This window comes from Emys orbicularis, chromosome 4 (genome assembly GCF_028017835.1).
Source record: "Emys orbicularis isolate rEmyOrb1 chromosome 4, rEmyOrb1.hap1, whole genome shotgun sequence".
In the NCBI taxonomy this organism is placed as follows: Eukaryota; Metazoa; Chordata; order Testudines; family Emydidae; genus Emys; species Emys orbicularis.
In genome coordinates, this window is record NC_088686.1 from 79,002,013 (window position 1) to 79,025,453 (window position 23,441).

The 23,441-nt window shown below is 43.7% G+C and overlaps 1 protein-coding gene across 2 annotated transcripts in view; it reads right to left on the bottom strand.

The window, feature by feature from the left end:
- TTC17 (tetratricopeptide repeat domain 17) overlaps positions 1 to 23,441 on the bottom strand; it is an 88,104-nt gene that overhangs the window by 12,906 nt on the left and 51,757 nt on the right. For both annotated transcript variants that reach the window (XM_065403195.1, XM_065403196.1), the window contains exons 17-19: positions 9,573 to 9,746; positions 7,442 to 7,692; positions 6,204 to 6,369 (exon numbers count right to left, since the gene is read on the bottom strand). In XM_065403195.1, coding sequence (XP_065259267.1) covers positions 6,204 to 6,369; positions 7,442 to 7,692; positions 9,573 to 9,746 — 591 coding nt within the window. The remainder of the gene's footprint in view (positions 1 to 6,203; positions 6,370 to 7,441; positions 7,693 to 9,572; positions 9,747 to 23,441) is intronic.

A 23,441-nucleotide genomic window follows, 5' to 3' on the forward strand; every position in this document is an offset into this window, starting at 1 on the left:
CAAGTCTTCCAACTGCTAAAATGGGAGCTTATTAAAAGGTGCATAGTAGAACCTTCAAGGTGGCCTCCTAAGTCACAAGGTCAAATCCACCCCAATTGGTCAAAGTCAAAAAGTTTCCCTGAGCCAATGGCTCATTGACACAACATGGTCCAGGCATGTCGGTTTCATAGCGAACAGTACACTATGGAGTGATGTGGCCAGCATCATGTCCAACTGCTTTGACTGTCCTAGTCCAATGGATCAGGTACCCATTTTGCAGCTGGGTGAACTGGAGGTGGCCTTTAAGTCTGGGTATGTCTACACTACGAGAGTAGTTCGATTTTACTTAAATCGAATATGTGGAATCGATATTGCAAAGTCAAACGTGTGTGTCCACACTAAGGACAGTAATTCGACTTTGTGAGTCCAAACTAACGGGGCAAGCGTCGACATTGGAAGCGGTGCACTGTGGGCAGCTATCCCACAGTTCCCGCAGTCCCCGCTGCCCATTGGAATTCTGGGTCGAGCCAATTTTTCCCCAATGCCTTCTGGGGAAAAAAAATGTGTCGAGGGTGGTTTTGGGTAACTGTCGTCATCCAACCGTCACTCCCGCCCTCCCTCCCTGAAAGCGCCGGCGGGAAATCAGTTCGCGCACTTTTCTGGTCAGTGACAGCGCGGACGCCACAGCACTGCGAGCATGGAGCCCGCTGCGACCATCGCTGCAGTTGTGGCCGTTGTCAACGCCTCGCAGCTTATCATCCACCTTTCCCAGAGGCAGATGCAGATAAATCAGGCGAGGAGGCTACGGCACCGCGGTGAGGGCCTGAAGTCTGAGAGTAGCACAGACCTGTCAGAAAGCACGGGACCCAGCGCCGAGGACATCACGGTGGCAAATGGGTCATGTGGATGTTGTGGAACGGCGATTCTGGGCACGGGAAACAAGCACGGACTGGTGGGACCGCATAGTGCTGCAGGTCTGGGATGAATCCCAGTGGCTGCGAAACTTTCGCATGCGGAAGGGGACTTTCCTTGAACTTTGTGAGTTGCTGTCCCCTGCCCTGAAGCGCAATGACACCCGGATGCGAGCAGCCCTGACTGTCCAGAAGCGAGTGGCCATAGCCCTCTGGAAGCTTGCCACGCCAGACAGCTACCGGTCAGTCGCGAACCACTTTGGCGTGGGCAAATCTACCGTGGGGGTTGTTGTGATGCAAGTTGCCAACGCAATCGTTGAGGTACTGCTCTCAAAGGTAGTGACCCTGGGAAACGCGCAGGCCATCATAGATGGCTTCGCCGCGATGGGATTCCCAAACTGCGGTGGGGCTATAGATGGAACTCACATCCCTATCCTGGGACCGGACCACCAGGCCAGCCAGTACATCAACCGAAAGGGCTACTTTTCAATGGTGCTGCAAGGGACGTTTTACAAAACGTCGGATGGCCGGGCAAGGTTCATGACGCTCGTGTTTTCAGGAATTCAGGTCTGTTTAGACGGCTGCAGGAAGGTATTTACTTCCCGGACCACAAAATAACTCTTGGGGATGTGGAGATGCCTATAGTCATCCTCGGGGACCCAGCCTACCCGCTAATGCCCTGGCTCATGAAGCCCTATACTGGCGCCCTGGACACTGAAAAAGAACTGTTCAACTACCGGCTGAGCAAGTGCAGAATGGTGGTGGAGTGTGCTTTTGGACATCTCAAGGGGAGATGGAGAAGCTTACTGACTCGCTGTGATCTCAGCGAAACCAATATCCCCATTGTTATGGCAGCTTGCTGTGTGCTCCACAATCTCTGTGAGAGCAAGGGGGAGACCTTTATGGCGGGGTGGGAGGTTGAAGCAAGTAGCTTGGCTTCTGATTACGCCCAGCCAGACAGCCAGGCGATTAGAAGAGCCCAGCGGGACGCGCTGTGCATCCGGGAGGCTTTGAAAGCTAGGTTCCTGAGTGAGCAGGGTAACCAGTGACTTTTCAGTTTGTGTACAGAGAAGCTGAACCTGCCCCCGTTTCTTTACCCACTAAATGTTCAGTATCCTTTCCAGTTACATACCCCGTTCCCCCCCTTCCAACACACGTTTAAAAATAAAATCACTTGAATTTTGTTAATGAACACCATTTTCTTTATTACTGTTTTCGTGGGAAAGTGTTGAACCTGGGACGCAGACTGTGGTGGGGAGCGGGTGTAGTGTAGTGATGCAAATGACGCTTCCAAACTCCAGGAATGACAGGCTCCGCAGTGGTGGACTGGTGGTTTCAACGGACCCTGCCACCCCTCCTGTTCGGGACTCTGTGTGTGGGGGGGCTATGTGACTTTGTGGCAGGGGGAGGACGGTTACAGATCCCCTGCTGCGTGGCTCTGTGATCCAGGATAAGGACCGCTGCATAAGATCTGTAACTGCCCTCCCCCGCCACAAAGTCACAGAGCACCCCCCACCCCCCACAGAACACTAAAACCACCTCCCAGAATGACCAGGGTAACTAGTGACTGCAATGTGTGTGTGCCCTGCTGCTGAACCTGCCCCCGCCTCTGTACCCTGGTAAAGGTGACTGTTCTGTCCAATTACCAACCCCCTTCCCCGCCTTCAGACAGACTCTCCTCTAAAGAACATGATGGAAACAGTAATTAACAGAAACATATTTTTTATTAGCAACTACACATGAAACTGGGGGGTGAAACTTGGACAGGGGCTTGGGTGAGGCGGGAAGGAAAGGACTTGTCAAATTTTGGGGAATGAGAGCCTTCTAGTAGTAGAGCAGTCTGCAGGGGTGGAGTGAGAGTTTTCACAGACTCTGCCGCCCCTCCTTCTTTGGACTTTGGGTGAGGGGGGTATGGGACTTGGTGGCGGGGGAGGGCAGTTACAGATAGACTGCAGCGGGGCTCTGTCCTCCTGCCTCCGGTCCTGCAGAACATCCACAAGGCGCCGGAGCGTGTCCGTTTGCTCCCTCATTAGTCCAAGCAGCGTTTGAGTCGCCTGCTGGTCTTCCTGCCGCCACCTCTCCTCCCGTTCCATGTGTGAACGGTGCATTTGGGACAAGTTCTCCCTCCACTGGGTCTGCTGTGCTGCCTGGGCTCGGGAGCAGCCCATAAGTTCCGAGAACATGTCCTCCCGTGTCCTCTTCTTCCTACGCCTAATCTGCGCTAGCCTCTGGGAGTGTGATGCCAGGCTGGGTTGGGAGACAGTCGCAGCTGTGGGAATGGGAAAAAGGGAGTGAATTCCTCAGAAAGATAAATTTAGTTGTGAACAAAGAACATAGTCTTTCTCTGTAAAGAAGACCATGCACAGCACCTATCACATGCGCACTCAGGACAAGGTCGAATTTTCGGCCTTCGCATTCAGTGCCTGGGGTCTTGCAGTGCAGATCAGAGAAGCGGGGCAGGACACCGGAATTTGTGTAGCAGGCCGACATGGTAAGCCGTAGACTTGTGGCTGCTTAAAACTTTAATAGTTGCACTGGCCTCCTTTCACATTGAAAGCAATGCCAGTCCCTGCTGCCAGCAATCCGGCAAGCATGAGCTCTGCCCCTGTCCCACCCCCTCGCGGCTGTCCCAGGGAAAGATCCCTGTATGCTGCCCTTCTCCCGCCTCCACCGCGTGGCTGTAAACCGCCGGTTACAGTTCTGTAAAGGAACGGGCAAGCAGTCCCAATACTAACATTCCCCTACCTAATTCAAAGCAGGTCACCATGAGTGACATCACCCTGATGAGGATCTCAGACACGGAAAAACAAAGAATGCTTCGGGAAAGCCTGCAAAGACCAGGGCCGTATGCCGCCATGCTCTGCAGGGCAATGATCCCGGAGTACTTGCTTGTCTCCTGGCGTGGAAATGTCTGCTATTACGGAGGACCCAATAAGGCCGCTCTCCCCAGGAACCTGATGCAAAGGCTTTCCAATTACCTCCAGGAGAGCTTCGTGGAGATGTCCATTGAGGATTTCAGCTCTATCCCCGGACATATAGACCGCATTTTACTGTAGCTGCACTGGCAGGGACTAAACAGTAGAGCGGCTTGGGCAGAACTATCATGCAAAACCGGACATTGTTAGATTTTTTTTTAATAGTTGCACTGCCCAGGACTGAAACGTTAAGCACCTAGGGCACACTAATCATGAGAAACCCATTGATGTTATTGTTAATATTCCTGTTCTGTTAAAAATAAATGTTTAGATGTTTAAAACACTTACTGGATGATTCTTCCCCTGATTCTGTGTCCAGGTTAACGGCTGGGGACGGTTGGTAGGGGATCTCTGTAAGGGTGATGAAGAGATCCTGGCTGTCGGGGAAATCAGCGTTGTAAGCGCTGTCGACTGCCTCGTCCTCCTCATCTCCTTCCTCGTCCGCTAACATGTCCGAGGAACCGGCCGTTGACAATATCCCATCCTCAGAGTCCACGGTCAGTGGTGGGGTAGTGGTGGCAGCCGCACCTAGGATGGAATGCAGTGCCTCGTAGAAACGGGATGTCTGTGGCTGGGATCCGGAGCGTCTGTTTGCCACTTTGGTCTTCTGGTAGCCTTGTCTCAGCTCCTTGATTTTCACGCGGCACTGCGTTGCATCCCGGCTGTATCCTCTCTCTGCCATGGCTTTAGAGATCTTCTCGTAGATCTTTGCATTCCGTCTTTTGGAGCGCAGCTCGGAAAGCACGGACTCATCGCCCCACACAGCGATCAGATCCAAGACTTCCCGATCAGTCCATGCTGGGGCCCTCTTTCTATTCTGAGATTGCACGGCCATCTCTGCTGGAGAGCTCTGCATCGTTGCCAGTGCTGCTGAGCTCGCCACGATGTCCAAACAGGAAATGAGATTCAAACTGCCCAGACAGGAAAAGGAATTCCAATTTTCCCGGGGCTTTTCCTGTGTGGCTGGTCAGAGCATCCGAGCTCGGACTGCTGTCCAGAGTGTCAACAGAGTGGTGCACTGTGGGATAGCTCCCGGAGCTATTAGCGTCGATTTCCATCCACACCTAGCCTAATTCGACATGGCCATGTCGAATTTAGCGCTACTCCCCTCGTTGGGGAGGAGTACAGAAGTCGAATTTAAGAGACCTCTATGTCGAACTAAATAGCTTCGTGGTGTGGACGGGTGCAGGGTTAATTCGATGTAACGGCGCTAAATTCGACATAAACGCCTAGTGTAGACCAGGCCTCTGAGATTGAATTAGACTCAAACCCACAACCTTCAGGATTGTAGCTGAGCACCTTACCCACTCGGCCATCCCACCTTTCAACTGGTCAGTGACTAAAATTTGTTGCAATAAGGCAGCCCTTTGCTTGAAAAAAACAATACGTCTAGCATCAACTCTGCAACATTACCCACGTACAACACTCTCTAGACTCCATGTCTGCTGAAATCCTCCCCATACCTTCACTTCATCTCATCTTGACTATTTGAACTCTCTCCTCTATGGCATCCCCAGGCTCCAGGCGCTTCCGATTCCAGCATGTGCAGAATACCACTGATACCTCCTGTGGTGGAGGCACACCTTCACACTTGGGTCAAGCCTATCTTACAGATCTTGCTTCTTTCTATTTTCCTCCTGCATTCCCTCTCTGCTCCCTAGCACAACCTTAATCTCTCTCTTCACCTTACTTCACCTCAGTTGGTGCAAGAGTCTTCTCTTCTGCAATTCCTACCATCTGGAACAGATGTCTAGTCATTGTTTCAGGCCATCAACAAAGAAAACATCGTAAAAATAAAAACTCAGTAGTACTTTGTGACTGGGACCACATTTGGTTTTTGTCTCAGAATGTAAAGTCCTTGGGGCAGGGATTGTTCATTATATCAAATGTATCTCATACTGTGTCTGTCACCGGGGTATCTGAACATACAAAAATGCTGTGCACTTCAATGACACCAGGTAAATACTACGACTACTACTACTACTACTACCACCACCACCTTCTCCACCTCATTATCTCTCTGGCTTCATTCAAATATTGCCCCAAAACATCTTTCCTCCCTTGCTTTTTCTCCTCTCAATTTTCCTCTATTAGTTTTCATTTTACCCCCCAAAGTGTGTTGGGAAACAGCTGAGGTGAAAGATGCTATATAAAACACAACTGTACTCTAGAAATAGGGGCTCCTAGGATAATTTTAATGGGATAGAATTCTAATTGTGCCACTTATTCATATAGACCGAAATATACCTCTATAATCTCACTATTATCCATTTGATGTATTAATACAATGGAATGTGAGGCACTGAGGGATTTGCTTTCCCTGAAAACAATAATTTACCTGGTGGTCCAGGGGAGGGTATCTTTGGGCCACTGATCTCCAGTGCCATTTGGTAAAGGTTTTCATCTTCTACATTAACCCCTTCCTCTCCATTTCTCCCAGGGGGCTCCTGAAGATCCAAGCTTTCTGCTTTTGGTTTCTTTAAACGTTTGACCTGGAATGTGATCTGTAAAAGAATAACATTGGTAGGGGTAACTGTGACAAATTATACCATATTGCACACATGAATCCTCTAATGTATTTCATTTGTGTATGTGAGAGAGAAAGTCCATTTAATTGCTACAGAACTGGAACACTTTACTTTTTGTTCTGTTCCTAGCACCATCAAAATGGACATCAGGTATCTTCACACTAACTAGACCTTTCAGTTAATATTGTACCCTTCCTTTTATATTAATTTGCCATTGAGGGTAAAAGTCCGAGGCCAGTTAAAGCAGAATAGCATTTTGTTTTTTAGTTTTTTGAATGCATCAAGGTAGATTTTTTTTTTAAAAAGTCCATTGTTTATTAATGTTTTTCATGTTGTTGTCATGGTCCCAGGGTATGCGAGAAATGGGGGTGAAAATCTTTTATTGGACCAACTTCTGTTTGTGAAAGAGACAAGCTTTCACATTCCACAGAGCTCTTCATGAGGTCAGAAAAATACCTAAAGAAGAGTTTTGTGGAGCTCAAAAGCTGCTCCCTCATCACAGTAGTAGCTCTAATAAAAGTTACTTCAGCTGCCATGTCTCTCTAAATTTATGAATGTATTTATCAAAATGAATTCAGTTCTGGTAAGTGCCAGATCTGAGAGCACAGGAGAATGAAATCCTCTGCCTGCACAATGCAGTGCAAATTTCATTCCCATTCACCAGCAGTGAGACTCAACCATTGCCTAGGAGGGCCTGGACTGCCCCAAAGATAAGAGGTGTACTCAGGCTCCATGGTTCATTCAATACTTGGCCTCTTTGCTACCAATAAAGATGTCAATTAGTAACAATGCTGGTGGCAGTTTTGTCTGTTAGGAGGTGAACTGAAACTACCAACTTATTTCTCACAGGCCATCAACCAGCTCTCAGGTGGTCATGTTTTTTGGTCATTTATGATCCAGGAAAGACTGGTGACCTAGAGTTAAAAGACTCTGAATGCCAGGCTGAACTGGTCAGCCTCCCTTCAAATCATTGTTGTTGCAGTCATGGTAAATTAGGATCTGACTTATGAATGCTACTAAACTATATCTTGCAAATGAGTGCTCTTACCCATTCAGCTTCATCATCATCTCCACAATCTCCAAAACAGGAGCTAGCCAGTCCATCCTGAGAACCCGTCTTTAGAACCCGGATTCCCTGCAAGTCCATCCGACGACCTTTCACCTCCAGTGCCCCCTCAAAGGCTTCGAGAGACCAGGAATTTTCAAACTCGTCCACCAAGGCCAACATCTCTTCAGACATCTGAGCATCTCCCAAACTCTCCACCCCTTCTGTGTCATTGCTTTCTGCAACAACTGTGTCTGAAATTAAATGTCAATAAGTGTCACCAAAATTATTTGTGTTACAATAGTACCCAAAGGCAGTACAAAGGTATATTACTGTTCTATGCCTCAAGTCTTCTACCTGTGCAAATATGATGCAGACCATCTAAGACCTTTAATTAAAAAAAGTAAACACCATGGATAATTCAAGCGAGGAACTTCCTACAATTTTTAAAAATCACCATTTCCACTTGCTGAGAGCTGGAAAACTGATTTACTTCAAACACCCTGGCTTGTTAAAGTTCTTCAAAACTGTTGAGTTACCCGGGTTGATTTGTTATTATACGGCTGCTCATGAAAGCTGGATTGATGACAATATTTTGTTTTAATAAACAGAACTGAAATATTTCATTTGACTAAATTCCCTTCCTCACCATGAACACATGCATTCACACAAAGGACTCTGCAAAGTGACATAAGCAAACAAGGCTTAGGTGAAATTTAGACCTTGCTATGACCATGACAGTTGTGCTCTCAGTACCAACTTCTCATTTATTTTTTCAAAATCAGAAGTATTGAATAGGAAGGTTTCAGAGTAGCAGCCGTGTAGCCCACGAAAGCTTATGCTCTAATAAATTTGTTAGTCTCTAAGGTGCCACAAGTACTCCTGTTCTTTTTTTGAATAGGAAGATCACTGCTCACTCACTGTGCATCACAAATGGACAGAAGCTATTGGAAAGTCTTTATGAAAATATAAGTCTTCCCATAATGATGCTTCATCAATTGCTGATTCAAAAGTGGGCAACTCTAGATCAATTCTCATTCTTCTTCTCCCGGTCCATGACAATTCTTTGTTTCAGTGGGAAGACAGACAGCTGCTTCTCTGTAGCTTTCTGAGCTCGAGCACTGACATGGAGTAAACCTCTCCATGTCCTGATCTTACCAACTCTGTCTTCCTCTCTCCACTTTTATCTAGTACAGTTGCTTCAGGAATTATCCAGGTGCAAATGAGATGGGTATACAAATCAACAGTGTCTTCTAGGAAATAGTATCCTTAAATCTGGACTATACCCTACTCTCTGGGCTTTTACTTGTAACCTAATGCTTTTTGCTGTTAGGCTTGAGGAAGAAGAGTAGGGAACAGAATATGATCTGTTTTAAAGGTTACGTATTTCTCTTCCTCTCTCTCCCTGTAAAAACTGTTAACAGGAATAAGGAGACGAAATAAGAAGTTTTCAAATGCTACAGAGTAAAACGTTATCTATTTCAGCAGTTTACCTCATTACTACTGTGTTTCATTAGGGAAAGTAAAAGGGAGGAAAACTCACAAGGATTGCTGTCTGAGGCGCTCAAAATCTGAAGGGTGTTAAATATTAATGCACACAATTCTCTAACTTTTGTGTCATGCAGGGGATTGCTTTAAGGCCTTCTACAGTACACCCCTAGTAAAACTCGCATTAAAGAGGCAGAATGTGTCAAAGATGCTTCACACACTATTTTAAAAACTTTATAACTTTTTAAAGGTTTCATTATTATTTCACTTTGGGAGGAGCAGCAGTTCGAGAAACAAGTCATGTTCCAGTAAGTGAGAATACTGTACACAGGCTCTGGTTTTGCTCACACAAACTAAAAGAAACCGGGCACTTGAGAGGTAAAAGAAACTCAGTCATAGCCTTGGTCTGCAGCACCTTTAATTTGTCTGCTATTTGGGAAGGACTTGAAAGATCAAATAAGAAATCAACTGAATTAAGAAATAGCCTTTCTTCTGTCTTGTCATAGGTGTTTCATCCTTGAGGCAAGCAAAACTGGAGAGCACATCTATAGGAAGGAAAACAGCTCTTCTGAAAAGGAAGCCAGGCTTGAAGTGTAGAAAGTGGCTCATTGTCCAAGCATGCACCGAAATTCCAAGGCTGACTTACTTTCCAGTCTCAGGGAGGAAGGGTCTACTGTTGAACTCTGAACAAAGGCTTCTGGATCTTCTTCTATATCTCCTTCAGAGTTTTCTTCCTCAGCTGTTATTACAGACTCTTGGGGGTCACCAAAGTACTTCTGCTTGTCATGGCTGCCATCAGGGTTTCTCTCATGACAGTGGCCTGTAAAAAACAGAGAAAGATACACACACATTATAAAACAGCTTCCTCTGGACACATCATCTAATACAAACCCTGAATTATTAAGGAGCAGAAGCAACAATCCAGAGATGACATTCCACCCCTTTCCTTCTTCTCCTACATAGAGACAAATAAGCCTATCCTACAAGGTACCTCAACTCAATGAGACTTTAGTGGGAGTGCAGAGTGCTAAGCACTTTGCTAGATTAGGCCACTAAAAGTTACAGAATACAAGAATCTCAGATGCTTAATCTACTCTGATTTTCTCTTTCATTAGTAGCCCAGTTTCTTCTCCTGGAAGATTACTGGAGCAACTAGTACCTGGGGGAAAAAACACTGGGTGCTAACTTGGATGTATATTTCTGAAGCACGATTTAGTCACGTTATTACTATTAACATAAGCCAAAATCATAAATTCATTAAGTTGAGAATTTAACTCAAAATTCAGAACTCCTTGGTGTCGGCATACAGATTTGGAAGCACAGAACTCATTGAAGACATAAAAGGACTACACAAAATGTCTGGGAGAAATTTCACAAAAATCAGACCCAGAAGGAAAGACAGTAATGAGCATAGACAGAGCAATGTATCCATTTATCCTGCACTATGACTATACTGCTCTCTTGACATTCTTAGGTAAAACCCCAAAGTAAACAAACAATGGGATTAAATCTTAACAGAGTCTGAAAAATAGCCTGAAATAAAGAGTAGCCACTTAAGAATCTAACCACAAACTTGTAACAGCATTTTCAATGTCTAAAGTACAACCACAGATCTCAAATGCTTTACCAAGGTTAATTAACAGTAAATCTCAACCTTCCTACCTTATGCACTTATCTGACCCTCGTTACAGTAGTATCTGAGCACCTAGTATATTTTATCTATCAATGTAAGGAATCAAATGCCCACCCCTCACAAAACCCCTGTGAGGGGGCGAAGTGCTATTATCACCATTTTACCACAGCTGGGTAACTGAGGCACAGAGAGACTAAATGACAAAGGAAATCTGTGTTGGAATAGGGAACTGAGCCCAGGTATTCAGAGTTTCAGACTAGTGTCCTGTCCTAACCACTGGACCTTTCTTCTTGTCTCCTATGAGTGAGGTAAGAATTATTGCATTCTGTTTACAGATGAATATACTGAGAGGCGAAGTAGTGAATCAGTGGCAGAGTTGGAAATAAAATGCAGGAGTCCTGAGGCTCAGTCCCCAACTCTGTCCTCAAAGATGCTAGTCACATTGCTTAATACATTATGGAAAGTGCACTGACTCCACAGTGATGGGTGTGGTAATAAGCTCCTGAATAGATCAGTGGTTTTCAACCTTTTGCATACAGTTTTAGGATCTCCTTCCGACAGAGACAGAGAAAGGGAGGATGGTTGTTAACTTTCAGACTGAAAAACCATGGAACAGATCATGCCGTCTCCAAAGCTTATTCTAAAGTTCCAGTATCAAAGAGTTTCTCTGTCTTTGTAGAAAAAAATCCAATAATTTGATTTTCAGAGGTACTGAATACTCTCAGGTCCCACTGAAACAGTGGGAATTGTGGGTGATCAGAACCTCTGATAATCAGCTCACACATTTTTACTGGGGAGGCGCACACACACAAAAAAGCGCTAGATCTGTAAGCCTCCTAGTGACAGTAAATATTTACTGCTCTTTAGCTTTTCAGCTGTATACTGAGATGTTGGCTAAACTAAATTATTTTATGAAATGGGTGAATGATGAAACAAAATGGAAAGACTAAACTTTATAAATTGCTTTAACATCTGCCATACAATTAAATTCTTTCTGGTTTTCACATTTTACTGCTTTCACCAGTCATTGTATCTCTGCCTTTTCCCCCTTCTACTCCCCCCCTTCAATGAAAATTTAATTGGTTTCATCTTTTTAAATCTCTGCAATACGCAGAGAGCTTCATGTGTAATTTATAAGAAATGGTGTGCACAGGATCCCAAAGCTGAAATTAGTCCTTCTGGCTGACATCAAAACCAGACTGACTTTGATGCAAGTCAGGTGCATTCTAAGAATATGATGCCCTTCAGCGGAGGGAACCTTGGTCAACTTAGCATTCTGATGAAGAAGAAGAAAGCAGAAGAGACTGAGGTACAGACAGATTTTTTTTAAAAACTACTATTTTAAAATAAAAATACCTGGGAACAGCAGGGGAAAAATACTAAGACACATTTAAAAGAATTACTTAAGACTAGCATCGTTAATATTAATTTACAAACACTGACAGCTAAAAACAGACTGCATGAGAGTGCTGGTTTCTTGGGATCAGAAGTGCTGCTATATATAGAAAGCCAAGTGGCCTAATTTTTTTAATTACTGCTTCCAGTTGCCTGGCATCACTGGAGAAGAGAGAAGCTAGTTGAAACCAAAGATCTTTGCAGATTGGATCAAGTTACTGATGCTGGTGAAAAGTCTCAAGTTAGAACTTTAAATCCTCTGCCCCCAATGATGGGTGCCAGAAGAACAACTGGAGAACATGGGGTTAGAAGAATGGACTAAAAGGTACTAACATAGCCCAGAAGCATGTGATCATTCATGGGCTGTAGACTTTTATTATTAATTATTTATATTACTATAAGATCTAGGACCCCCAGTCACAGATCAGAACTCCATCGCATCAGGCACTGTACAGACAGATTAAAAAGACAGTTCCTGACCAAAACCCAGGTGTACATTTCCAACCTTTCTCCTGTATTCTAGTTTCCCAGGGGTGTCTATCTGAATTTTGAGTGATGGGTTTTGCTATTTCTTCACAGATCTTCACATGGCTGGTATTATATGAAAACTAGTGACCTGGAGATGTGCAATAAACTAGTTACTCTGAAAAGTGACTATAAAAATGTCACTTTCTTACTCAGCAGATCTGTTGTGTGTGTGGAGCTGCTGCTGATAAAGCTAAGGCAGAACACAGGTTTCTATTCTACCGTGTGTAATACCGACAGAATTGTTTACTAAGTTCCAGTCAGTTACATCTGTGTTACACTGACGATAAAGAGGTTGCATAGGTGATACTAGGTCGTAATTTGGCCTGCCAGGCCTTTATTATAGGTTTTGATGTAAGAGAAGGGGAAAAAATAGCCCAAATTGATTCTTCAAGTCAAGCTAACTTTGCAGAACTAGAAATTGGAGGGTAAGGGGGAAGCTCTTTACCTATAAAGTGAGTCCACTTAATGGGAAAATCAGGGACACATTAAGTATGGGAATCCTCAGTGATTTGATTTGAAAGTCACTTGTGAGTAGGAGTGTACATCAATTGCATTGATGTTCTGTTAGTTGCCACATCTGTGTTTATTTTCCTTCCATCCCCGTAATTCATTGATAGGCCGTGGGCATACAATGACGAACACTAGGCTAGCAATAATTATGGCTGTTTCTTTCCACACTTCTTAGAGAAATGGTATAAGCATTTCCCTCCTCATTCCCCACGGTATCATGTTATAAAATTCATGTTTATGGCATGGTTTTTCCAGATGAAAGTCTCAACCCACCAGATAAATGGTGCTAGAAACAATCATGTGTAATCATGGTTGACACTCGCATGATTTCAAATGCTAAACATAACAGGCACATTTCATTTGAATTAATAGAACTGCAGTATGCAAATACTCTGAAGAGAGAAGGTATCTAACTTGGAACTTACATGCCCCCATTACCATAGTATGAGTACCTGATTGACTGGGATACCCTGAAGTCAGGGCCATCACTCAATGAGCCAAGCTGTTTGTAGGGCAGCAGCGGAGAATGCATACAGGAATACCACGAAGAAAGGGAAGGGATCAGAGATGTCAGAATGTCCTCATTTAATTGATATGTAAGGCCCTCTCCTCCACCTATTCCCTCCTAAACATTTCCTGTCATGCCAAAAGGGGATAGGTGGCACTTAGTAACAAATATATAAAGTATCAAAACAATGAAACACTCCCTATATCATTTTACATTGCAATTACTTTGGAGACAACTGTGCTTGTGTTTGTAGAGTACCTACTACAATGCAGTCCTGATCCTGATTGGGGCCTCTGGGTATTACTGTAATAAAAATTTTAAACAATAGGGAGAAGACCCATTAGATCTTCCATTCTCCTTAGCACAAGGAGATAAACAGCACTGAAAAGAAAGGGAAGGAAGGAAAAGAGTAGTACAGCAACAAAGAGGAAAATGGGGAAGGATGATTTCAGCCTCTAGCAGTGATTGGAATGCACATTTGTGCATATGTGGTGATAGAAAAAGGGTAGTGAGCAGGAGAAGGGGAGGAGTTGCTGAGAGGGCAAGCCCTGATCATCCCATCCTGGGAAGAGCTAAGAGAGTTGTATGTGTATTCTAAACTGCAACTCAAGTAACCAGGCTTCGCTAGAAGATAAAAATCATATTTGGGGCAAAATATCCATCTCTTATTTGTTAAGTCAAAAACTTTTTTGTGAACAGTATAGAATCAAACACAAAGACAGTCCCTGCCCCAAAGAACTCGTATGCATAAAAGACTGGATGACTTGGAAAATGCAGAGGTTTTCATTAATTATTACTGTTGGCTTATGCCTTGTGGGTCTCATGGAAGCAGAGTGTTCAGAAGGGACTCAACCATGGAGTCAAACTTTTGACACTAACAGCAATTAAGTGATTCAAACTCAGATATCACAAAATCTAAATTAATCACCAATAATGCTGTTTGTTTACTTCTTGCATTACACTTGCCATGGACAGCAATGGCACATTGCTTATTTTCACAGCCTGATTCCCATATAGCATCTCCCAGCCTTGGGCTAGTAACAATGTAGGCGAATCAAAGTGAAAACATACACAGGTTTTCATTTTTAAAGCATGTAGTTAATTACAGGAATGGAATCTATGCTGTGTTTTTATTCTTGGCTTTTTGGTTCACGGATTACAATGTTACCAAGCTTCAATATTTTATCGTGAGTCTCATGATATGTAGTGTTTTTCTCAAGTCCCAGCTCCTGGCTTCATGTGATTACATAAGAATCTCAGCTTTCATTAAAAAATACAATTAAAAAAGTTTCTAGCACTCGTGGCTGCAAAGAAATGCTTGCAAACATGAACTATAAAGGTTCCACCATCACCACAAGTCAAACAACAAGGACCCAACCTGCATTAATTTTTAAAACCAAGATTTTTTGGGGGGGGGCCTGACTTATTATTTTACCTAGCTAAGGTGTCTGAGAACAAGGGTTTCCTTGTTAAATAAAACCACTGCAGTGTAACCAGACAACCCCAGCACAGCGGGAAGTCAATCTAGTGAGTGTGTGTCAGGGTACAGAACAGACTGATGCAAGTGCTAATAAAAGAAAATTAATCCCATACTTGTGCACTTGGATTTACTTCCACAATATAGTACACCTTGCAGTGAATTTAGTATAGTTCTACAGCATAACTCAAGTGTTTCTTTCATTGTCAGAGCAGCACACCCCTATGCTTCCCAGAGATGGAAATGCTACTCGGTAGATAGGCAAGTCCAACTGTAAATATTTGAGGAATGTTACACTATAAACTGCATCCCGTTTAACCTCACTAACAATTGCCTATATAGAACCACGCAGTTAGATAGTGTATTGCCAGCTAACAGTAAGAGAGAGAACATGTACATTACTCAGTCTCACATGAAAACTAGTGAAAATTCATGGATCTCAGGAAGGTTGGTTTAAGGAGACACTCACTACTAGGGTGTCTACAAATTAAAATTTAAAACTGAAGATTTTAGATATAGCCACCATACAACTGAAATTTCAACGCAATATATCATCATTTATCGTGTTTACAGGCCCAGAAGTGTGTTTGGTGCTTTACAGAACAAACAGGATGGAAGATATGGTTCATGCCTCAAAGAGCTTATAATGTAATTTAGTACTAGTGAGCCTACCACCAACAATACCATCTTGGGTGGTGATCCTGGCAGTCTCAAATTATCCAGGTTTGGGATCCAGCAAGCACTTGGAAAGGCGATCTCCATGTAAGTAGCAACAGAGGGTCCTGTGGCACCTTTAAGACTAACAGAAGTATTGGGAGCATAAGCTTTCGTGGGTAAGAACCTCACTTCTTCAGATGCAAGTAATGGAAATCTCCAGAGGCAGGTATAAATCAGTGTGGAGATAACGAGGTTAGTTCAATCAGGGAGGGTGAGGTGCTCTGCTAGCAGTAGAGGTGTGAACACCAAGGGAGGAGAAACTGCTTCTGTAGTTGGATAGCCATTCACAGTCTTTGTTTAATCCTGATCTGATGGTGTCAAATTTGCAAATGAACTGGAGCTCAGCAGTTTCTCTTTGGAGTCTGGTCCTGAAGTTTTTTTGCTGTAAGATGGCTACCTTAACATCTGCTATTGTGTGGCCAGGGAGGTTAAAGTGTTCTCCTACAGGTTTTTGTATATTGCCATTCCTGATATCTGACTTGTGTCCATTTATCCTCTTGCGTAGTGACTGTCCAGTTTGGCCAATGTACATAGCAGAGGGGCATTGCTGGCACATGATGGCATATATAACATTGGTGGACGTGCAGGTGAATGAGCCGGTGATGTTGTAGCTGATCTGGTTAGGTCCTGTGATAGTGCTGCTGGTGTAGATATGTGGGCAGAGTTGGCATCGAGGTTTGTTGCATGGGTTGGTTCCTGAGTTAGAGTTGTTATGGTGCGGTGCGTGGTTGCTGGTGAGAATATGCTTAAGGTTGGCAGGTTGTCTGTGGGCGAGGACAGGCCTGCCTCCCAAGGTCTGTGAAAGTGAGGGGTCATTGTCCAGGATGGGTTGTAGATCACTGATGATGCGTTGGAGAGGTTTAAGCTGAGGGCTGTAGGTGATGGCCAGTGGAGTTCTGTTGGTTTCTTTTTTGGGCCTGTCTTGTAGCAGGAGGCTTCTGGGTACACGTCTGGCTCTGTTGATTTGTTCCTTTATTTCCTTGTGTGGGTATCGTAGTTTTGAGAATGCTTGGTGAAGATCTTGTAGGTGTTGGTCTCTGTCTGAGGGGTTGGAGCAGATGCGGTTGTACCTCAGTGCTTGGCTGTAAACGATGGATCGTGTGGTGTGTCCGGGGTGGAAGCTGGAGGCATGAAGGTAGGCATAGCGGTCGGTGGGTTTTCGGTATAGGGTGGTGTTAACGTGGCCATTGCTTATTTGTACTGTGGTGTCCAGGAAGTGGACCTCCCGTGTAGATTGGTCCAGGCTGAGGTTGATGGTGGGGTGGAAGCTGTTGAAATCATGGTGGAATTCTTCCAGGGTCTCCTTCCCATGGGTCCAGATGATGAAGATGTCATCAATGTAGCGTAGGTAGAGAAGGGGCGTGAGTGGACGAGAGCTGAGGAAGCGTTGTTCCAGGTCAGCCATAAAGATGTTGGCATATTGTGGGGCCATGCGGGTGCCCATAGCGGTGCCACTGGTCTGGAGGTATATATTGTCACCAAATTTGAAATAATTGTGCGTGAGGATAAAGTCACAGAGCTCGGCAATAAGTTGTGCTGTGTCATCATCAGGGATACTGTTCCTGACAGCTTGTATTCCATCTGTGTGTGGGATGTTTGTGTAGAGAGCCTCTACATCCATGGTGGCTAGGATGGTGTTTTCTGGGAGGTCACCAATGCATTGTAGTTTTCTCAGGAAATCTGTGGTGTCACGGAGATAGCTGGGAGTGCTGGTGGCGTAGGGTCTGAGTAGGGAGTCCACATATCCAGACAGTCCTTCAGTGAGAGTGCCAATGCCCGAGATGATGGGGCGTCCAGGATTTCCAGGTTTGTGGATCTTGGGTAGTAGATAGAATAACCCCGGTCGGGGCTCTAAGGGTATGTTGATTTGTTCCTGTGTTAGTGTAGGGAGTGTCCTGAGTAGATGGTGCAGTTTCTTAGTGTATTCCTCAGTGGGATCTGAGGAAAGTGGCCTGTAGAATTTGGTATTGGAGAGTTGTCTGGCGGCCTCCTTCTGGTAGTCAGACCTGTTCATGATGACAACAGCACCTCCTTTATCAGCCTCTTTGATGATAATGTCAGGGTGGTTTCTGAGGCTGTGGATGGCATTGCGTTCTGCACGACTTAGGTTATGAGGCAAGCGATGTTGTTTTTCCACAATTTCTGCCTGTGCACGTCGGCGGAAGCATTCTATGTATAGGTCCAGACTGTCATTTCGACCCTCAGGAGGAGTCCATGTGGAGTTCTTCTTCCTGTGTTGTTGGTGGGAGGGTATCTGTGTATCAGTGCGCTGTTCAGTGTTATCTTGAAAGTATTCTCTGAGTCGGAGGCGGCGAAAGTAGGCTTCCAGATCACCGCAGAACTGTATCATGTTCGTGGGGGTGCTGGGGCAAAAAGAGAGTCCCCGAGATAGGACAGACTCCTCTGCTGGGTTGAGTGTGTAGCTGGATAAATTGACGATATTGCTGGGTGAGTTAGGGGTACCCCTGTTGTGGCCCAATGTGCCAGGTAGGATTTTAGACAGCTTACGGTCCTTTTTCCTTTGTAGAGAGGTGAAGTGTGTAATGTAGATCTCCTGTCTTATTTTAGTAAAGTCCATTTGTGTGGAGGGTTGGTTATTTATGAAAGTCTCCAGGTTGGAGAGCTCTTTCTTGATGTTTATCTGTTTGCTGTATAGGATGCTGATCAGGTGGTTCCTCAGTTTCTTTGATAGTGTATGGCATAATCTCTCACTGTGGTCTGTGCAGTATGTAGATAGCAATGGATTTTTCACCTTCAGTCCATTTGGTATGATGTCCATCCGTTTGCATTTGGAAAGGAAGATGATATCTGTCTGTATTTGTGCAAGTTTCTTCATGAGGTTGATAGATTTCCATTCCATACGGCTAAATGCAGTGCCTTGCATGGTGTCAAGTATCAGAGGGGTAGCCGTGTTAGTCTGAATCTGTAAAAAGCAACAGAGGGTCCTGTGGCACCTTTAAGACTAACAGAAGTATTGGGAGCATAAGCTTTCGTGGGTAAGAACCTCACTTCTTCAGATGCAAGACAGGACCAGACTCCAAAGAGAAACTGCTGAGCTCCAGTTCATTTACAAATTTGACACCATCAGATCAGGATTAAACAAAGACTGTGAATGGCTATCCAACTACAGAAGCAGTTTCTCCTCCCTTGGTGTTCACACCTCTACTGCTAGCAGAGCACCTCACCCTCCCTGATTGAACTAACCTCGTTATCTCCACACTGATTTATACCTGCCTCTGGAGATTTCCATTACTTGCATCTGAAGAAGTGAGGTTCTTACCCACGAAAGCTTATGCTCCCAATACTTCTGTTAGTCTTAAAGGTGCCACAGGACCCTCTGTTGCTTTTTACAGATTCAGACTAACACGGCTACCCCTCTGATACTTGACTCCATGTAAGTGGTATGCGTGATTCAGTCGGTGGCACTCTTCTCTCTACATCAATACTGAACCAACGTCCCAGCATGATGTCAGGTGCAGTTGTGCTGCTAGAGGTGACATCTTTCAGGTGAGATATAAAACTAAGGCCTTGACCTCTTACAGTAATTAAGATTCCCCTGGCACCTCCTATAAGAGTTGCAGTGTTAAATCCAGTGGTTATGATTCGGGTGATTACATTCTACATCTCTGAATACTTCCTGCAGTTTCAGGTGGATATGATATTCAGTTTCTTAAAATTTTGTGCACTATTAAACAGCTGCTATTTTTCATCCCACTTTTCAACCTACTTTTCAGTTATGGGTGATTTACTTTTGTACGCCATTTTGGTTACAAAACACGTTGAGACCCTTTGGAGTGAAAAGCGGCAGAGTCCTGTGGCACCTTATAGATTAACAGATGTATTGGAGCATAAGCTTTCGTGGGTGAATACTCACTTCGTCAGATGCATGTCTGAGTATTCACCCACGAAAGCTTATGCTCCAATACGTCTGTTAGTCTATAAGGTGCCACAGGACTCTTTGCTGCGTTTTATAGATCCAGACTAACACGGCTACCCCTCTGATACTTGACACCTTTGGAGTGAAGACACTCTTGTAGTATAAGATAGCATTAGTTATTAATTAAATTAACTGAATAGTGTGCAATCTTAGTTAAAAAGAAATAGTCTTTGCAGAAACTAGAGAATAACCAGAGCCTCAGATGGCATAAGACAGCATAGCTCCACTGACTTCAGTGCAGTCACGCTCATTTAACATTAGCTGGGATTTGGCTCTAAACACCTATCAGCATCCACACCATCCCATCTGGCACTGCGTTGCCTAGTGTTTCTTTATAGAGCAATACATATTTACAATATTATTAAAAACACACCATCCTGAGTTCTGTTAGCACAGAGCACAAAGTGAGACACTTACTGAGCAAGCTGGGACTACAGCGTCACCAGTGATTCTTTCTGATGGCATGACCTAGCCTTCCTGAAATGGCTACAGAGAATCCTGCTCCAGGACTGACACTGAGGTTATCGTTTGCTATTTTACAGCACCCAAAGATGTGCAAGACAAGGCCCCTGCCCTAGAGAGCTCGCAATCTAGTCTTGAGATGAGCTACAATGAATAAAGGAAACAAGCAGCAGGGAAGGGATGGAATAAGGAAAGATGCTATGATCATGGGGCTTCCCAACATTGTTATGGGTGTGTCTTAGTGGGTCAGTTAAAAAAAATTAAAATAAGTAAATGAGGAAGATAAAGCAATAACAGACTCCACTGGTGTACTGACTCACTCACTGAGATTACAGCGCTATGGTAAAATATGTAACAAACAAACAAACTGCAGTAGGACATGCATCATAATAAATAACAATTCTCTTCCCATTCTTCAAACTCTGAACTGGCATTTTGCCACCACAATGCATGATTCTGCTCCCACTGAAGCCAATGGAAATTTTGCCATTGACTTCAATAAGGGCAAGATTGGGCTTCACAATGCTTATAAATAAAGCAAACATACTTAAAGTTCCAAAGCATCAAGTAGCCAGTAAAAATCATAGGCAGTGCTGCCAAGGACTACAGCTGGCATCCAGCATTCGCAGGCAGCGAAGGACATAAGGTTTCCTTCTCCAGTGGAATACTGCAAAGTCAGCTCAGTAGCAAATGTTTAACTGAATAGCTCTCCTTTCCTGCTCTCCATTTCTCTGCTGCCTGGTCACTGCTTTGGACCTAACTTGCTGGATGTGCACTGTACTCCTGAAAGCATAGGCTATGATTTCTAATGGCTGCTTAAGTTGTAGAACTCTCAAATATTACTGAAGAGTTAACATCAATGAAGAACTCAAAATTCAGATTAGTTTAATCTTAACTCTTCATTGTTTCATACAGAAAGGTTGTTCATATTTACAGGGTGTTTTTTTTTTTTTTTTTTTTTAAATGTGAACACTCCCCTACAAAGTTGGAAGCTTTCAGTCAATAGTATTTGCAACAGTACCTATGAGTTAGATGCAAAAGCTAAACAACCCTCCTGAGTGGTGACAAGTGAAAGGTAATTTTTTTTTAAATTGTCAATTATAATTTAAACTGTTAGTAGTAAACTCCTTCTTTAGGTTACCTGACAGTGGTCTTTAGTCACGTGGCCTGGGGTTTGCAAAAGCACTCCGTGCTGGCCTAAGTCTGCTCCCATGGAAGTTAATAGTTTCATGTGAGCAAAGTTAGGCCTACACAGAGTTATTCTGAACATCCCACCCACATACACCAGTGTGTAGACTGCATCACAACATGTTGTGCCTTATGCAAACAGAACAAGCCACCTCATTCTAATTTTACAATGAAGTATGTAAACTTCATTCTTTTTATTACATTATCCCAGTAACAGGTTTTCAATTAAGAGAATTATTGCATAGTAAATCAGTCTTCAATTGTAGGAAAATATTTTGTTTTTTAACCTGGGGGTAGCCAAAAAATTCATTTAAATTGGCTTAGCTATAGATTTATTTTTAAAACTAACCATAAATCTCCCAGTACAGCAGTTTTTATGATGAAGGCTTTTAATTTATTTATTTTAACAGAGATGCTGTCTGATATAACCAGATTTCTTGTTCATGTTAAGTGATGGCAATACCTTACCATTGCATAATGGACCTATCCCTGATGAGCACAGCACCACAAATTGCCCTTATGAAATATAAACCAACAATAAATAAAACATGAAAAGAAAAATTGAAGAGGAAGATCTGCCTCTTTAAATTTGTATGTTGTGTGGTTTGAAAGGGACACACACCAAAACAACATACCCTCGGAGAATCCATTGGGCTGCTTTACAAACAGTGTAGCGAACTCTTTAAAAAAAAAAAATCCTCTTCAATAATTAAGGGGGGAATGAAGGACAAGAGGGGACCTAGCTATATTAAATCACCGCACACCCTCCCTTTCTTCTCCTTGCTCTCACTGGCTACAACAGAAGCTCGTTCTTTATGACGTGGGTATAGAAGCCACAGTGTGCTCTCAGAGCTGTCTGGGAACGGGGCCCAAACATGGAAGAAGGTATCTAAATTTAACTCTCCATCCCCGTCAGCAGATAAGAGAGACTAGAAAATGAGATTAGCAATGCCCTCTCAGGGTGCTCCAGTGCTACATATAGAGCAGCAGGTTAAGCAGCATTATGGCCTGAATTTCAATTAGTGCCTCAAAAATTACTCTATTTCCTTTGGAGAAACGGGGGGAGAGAGAGAGACACACACAAGTTCAGAATGCTGATGGCTCGTCCTCAGTGAGTTCTCCTATGTACTTGACTCTGCATTTGCTAAATAAAAATATTTAAAATTAAAAACACTATTACTTTTCTCTCCACATGGCTATGTCAGTTCATAATCACATAACAGACCATTCAGCTCACTTGTGAGACGGACCCCACCATTGGCTGCAAGCAGTGAACTTCCTGCAGGGGGTCTGATGACTATTCTCCTGTCATTACCACAAATCAAGGCAAAAGAGATCCACTAAGTTCAAATTAAAAAGAAGTCTACCCAGAATTACTTGTCCTCACTTTTTATAAAAGAGTCAGGTCTGGTCTACACACAGATTTTGTATATGTGTAACTATTTCGGCCAAAGGTGTGATTTTTTTTTTAAACCAAAATAGTTGTACTAGAATAAAAATGCCGTTATACTGCTATAGCTTATTCTCCTTCCTGTACATGAGTAAGTTATATGGGTATAAGCACCTTTTTACCCCCTGTGACCAGTGGTGTCTGGGGCAGCCCTCACTGGAAATGCCAAAGTCAGGGCAGGCTGCAAAAGGGAGAGCAGATACCCAGCAGTCTTGGAAGTAACACTGAAGTTATTCTCCTCAACCAGTCACAAACTGTGCTTCTGATCCCCCACACTGGTTATCAAGAAGCAAAAAAGAAACACAGCCCCCTTTATTGCATTTCAGTTTTCTGGCTACCAATCTGCACCTAAGTCCAGTACAATGAGAAGTTATTTTAAACTCTGCTCACATATACAAAATGTTCCTCTGACCCCAAAGGCTCAGTCACGCCACCAGGTCAGTATAGGTTTGGATTTTACCCAAAATATCACCCTGCCAGCCAATCCTTTAGAGTCTAAAACTAAAGGTTTATTATAAAGAAAAAGGAAAGAACAAGAAGAGAGATGTTAAATTGTAAAACAGACACATACGTACAAAGACTTCAAAGTCCATATATCGGCTTTCTAGCAGTATTGGTGAGTTTGCTGGCTTGAAAGTCCCTCTGGAATACACCCAGAGCTTAGATGGGTCATTCAGTCCTTTGTTCAAAGCTTCAGTTTGTAGCAAAGT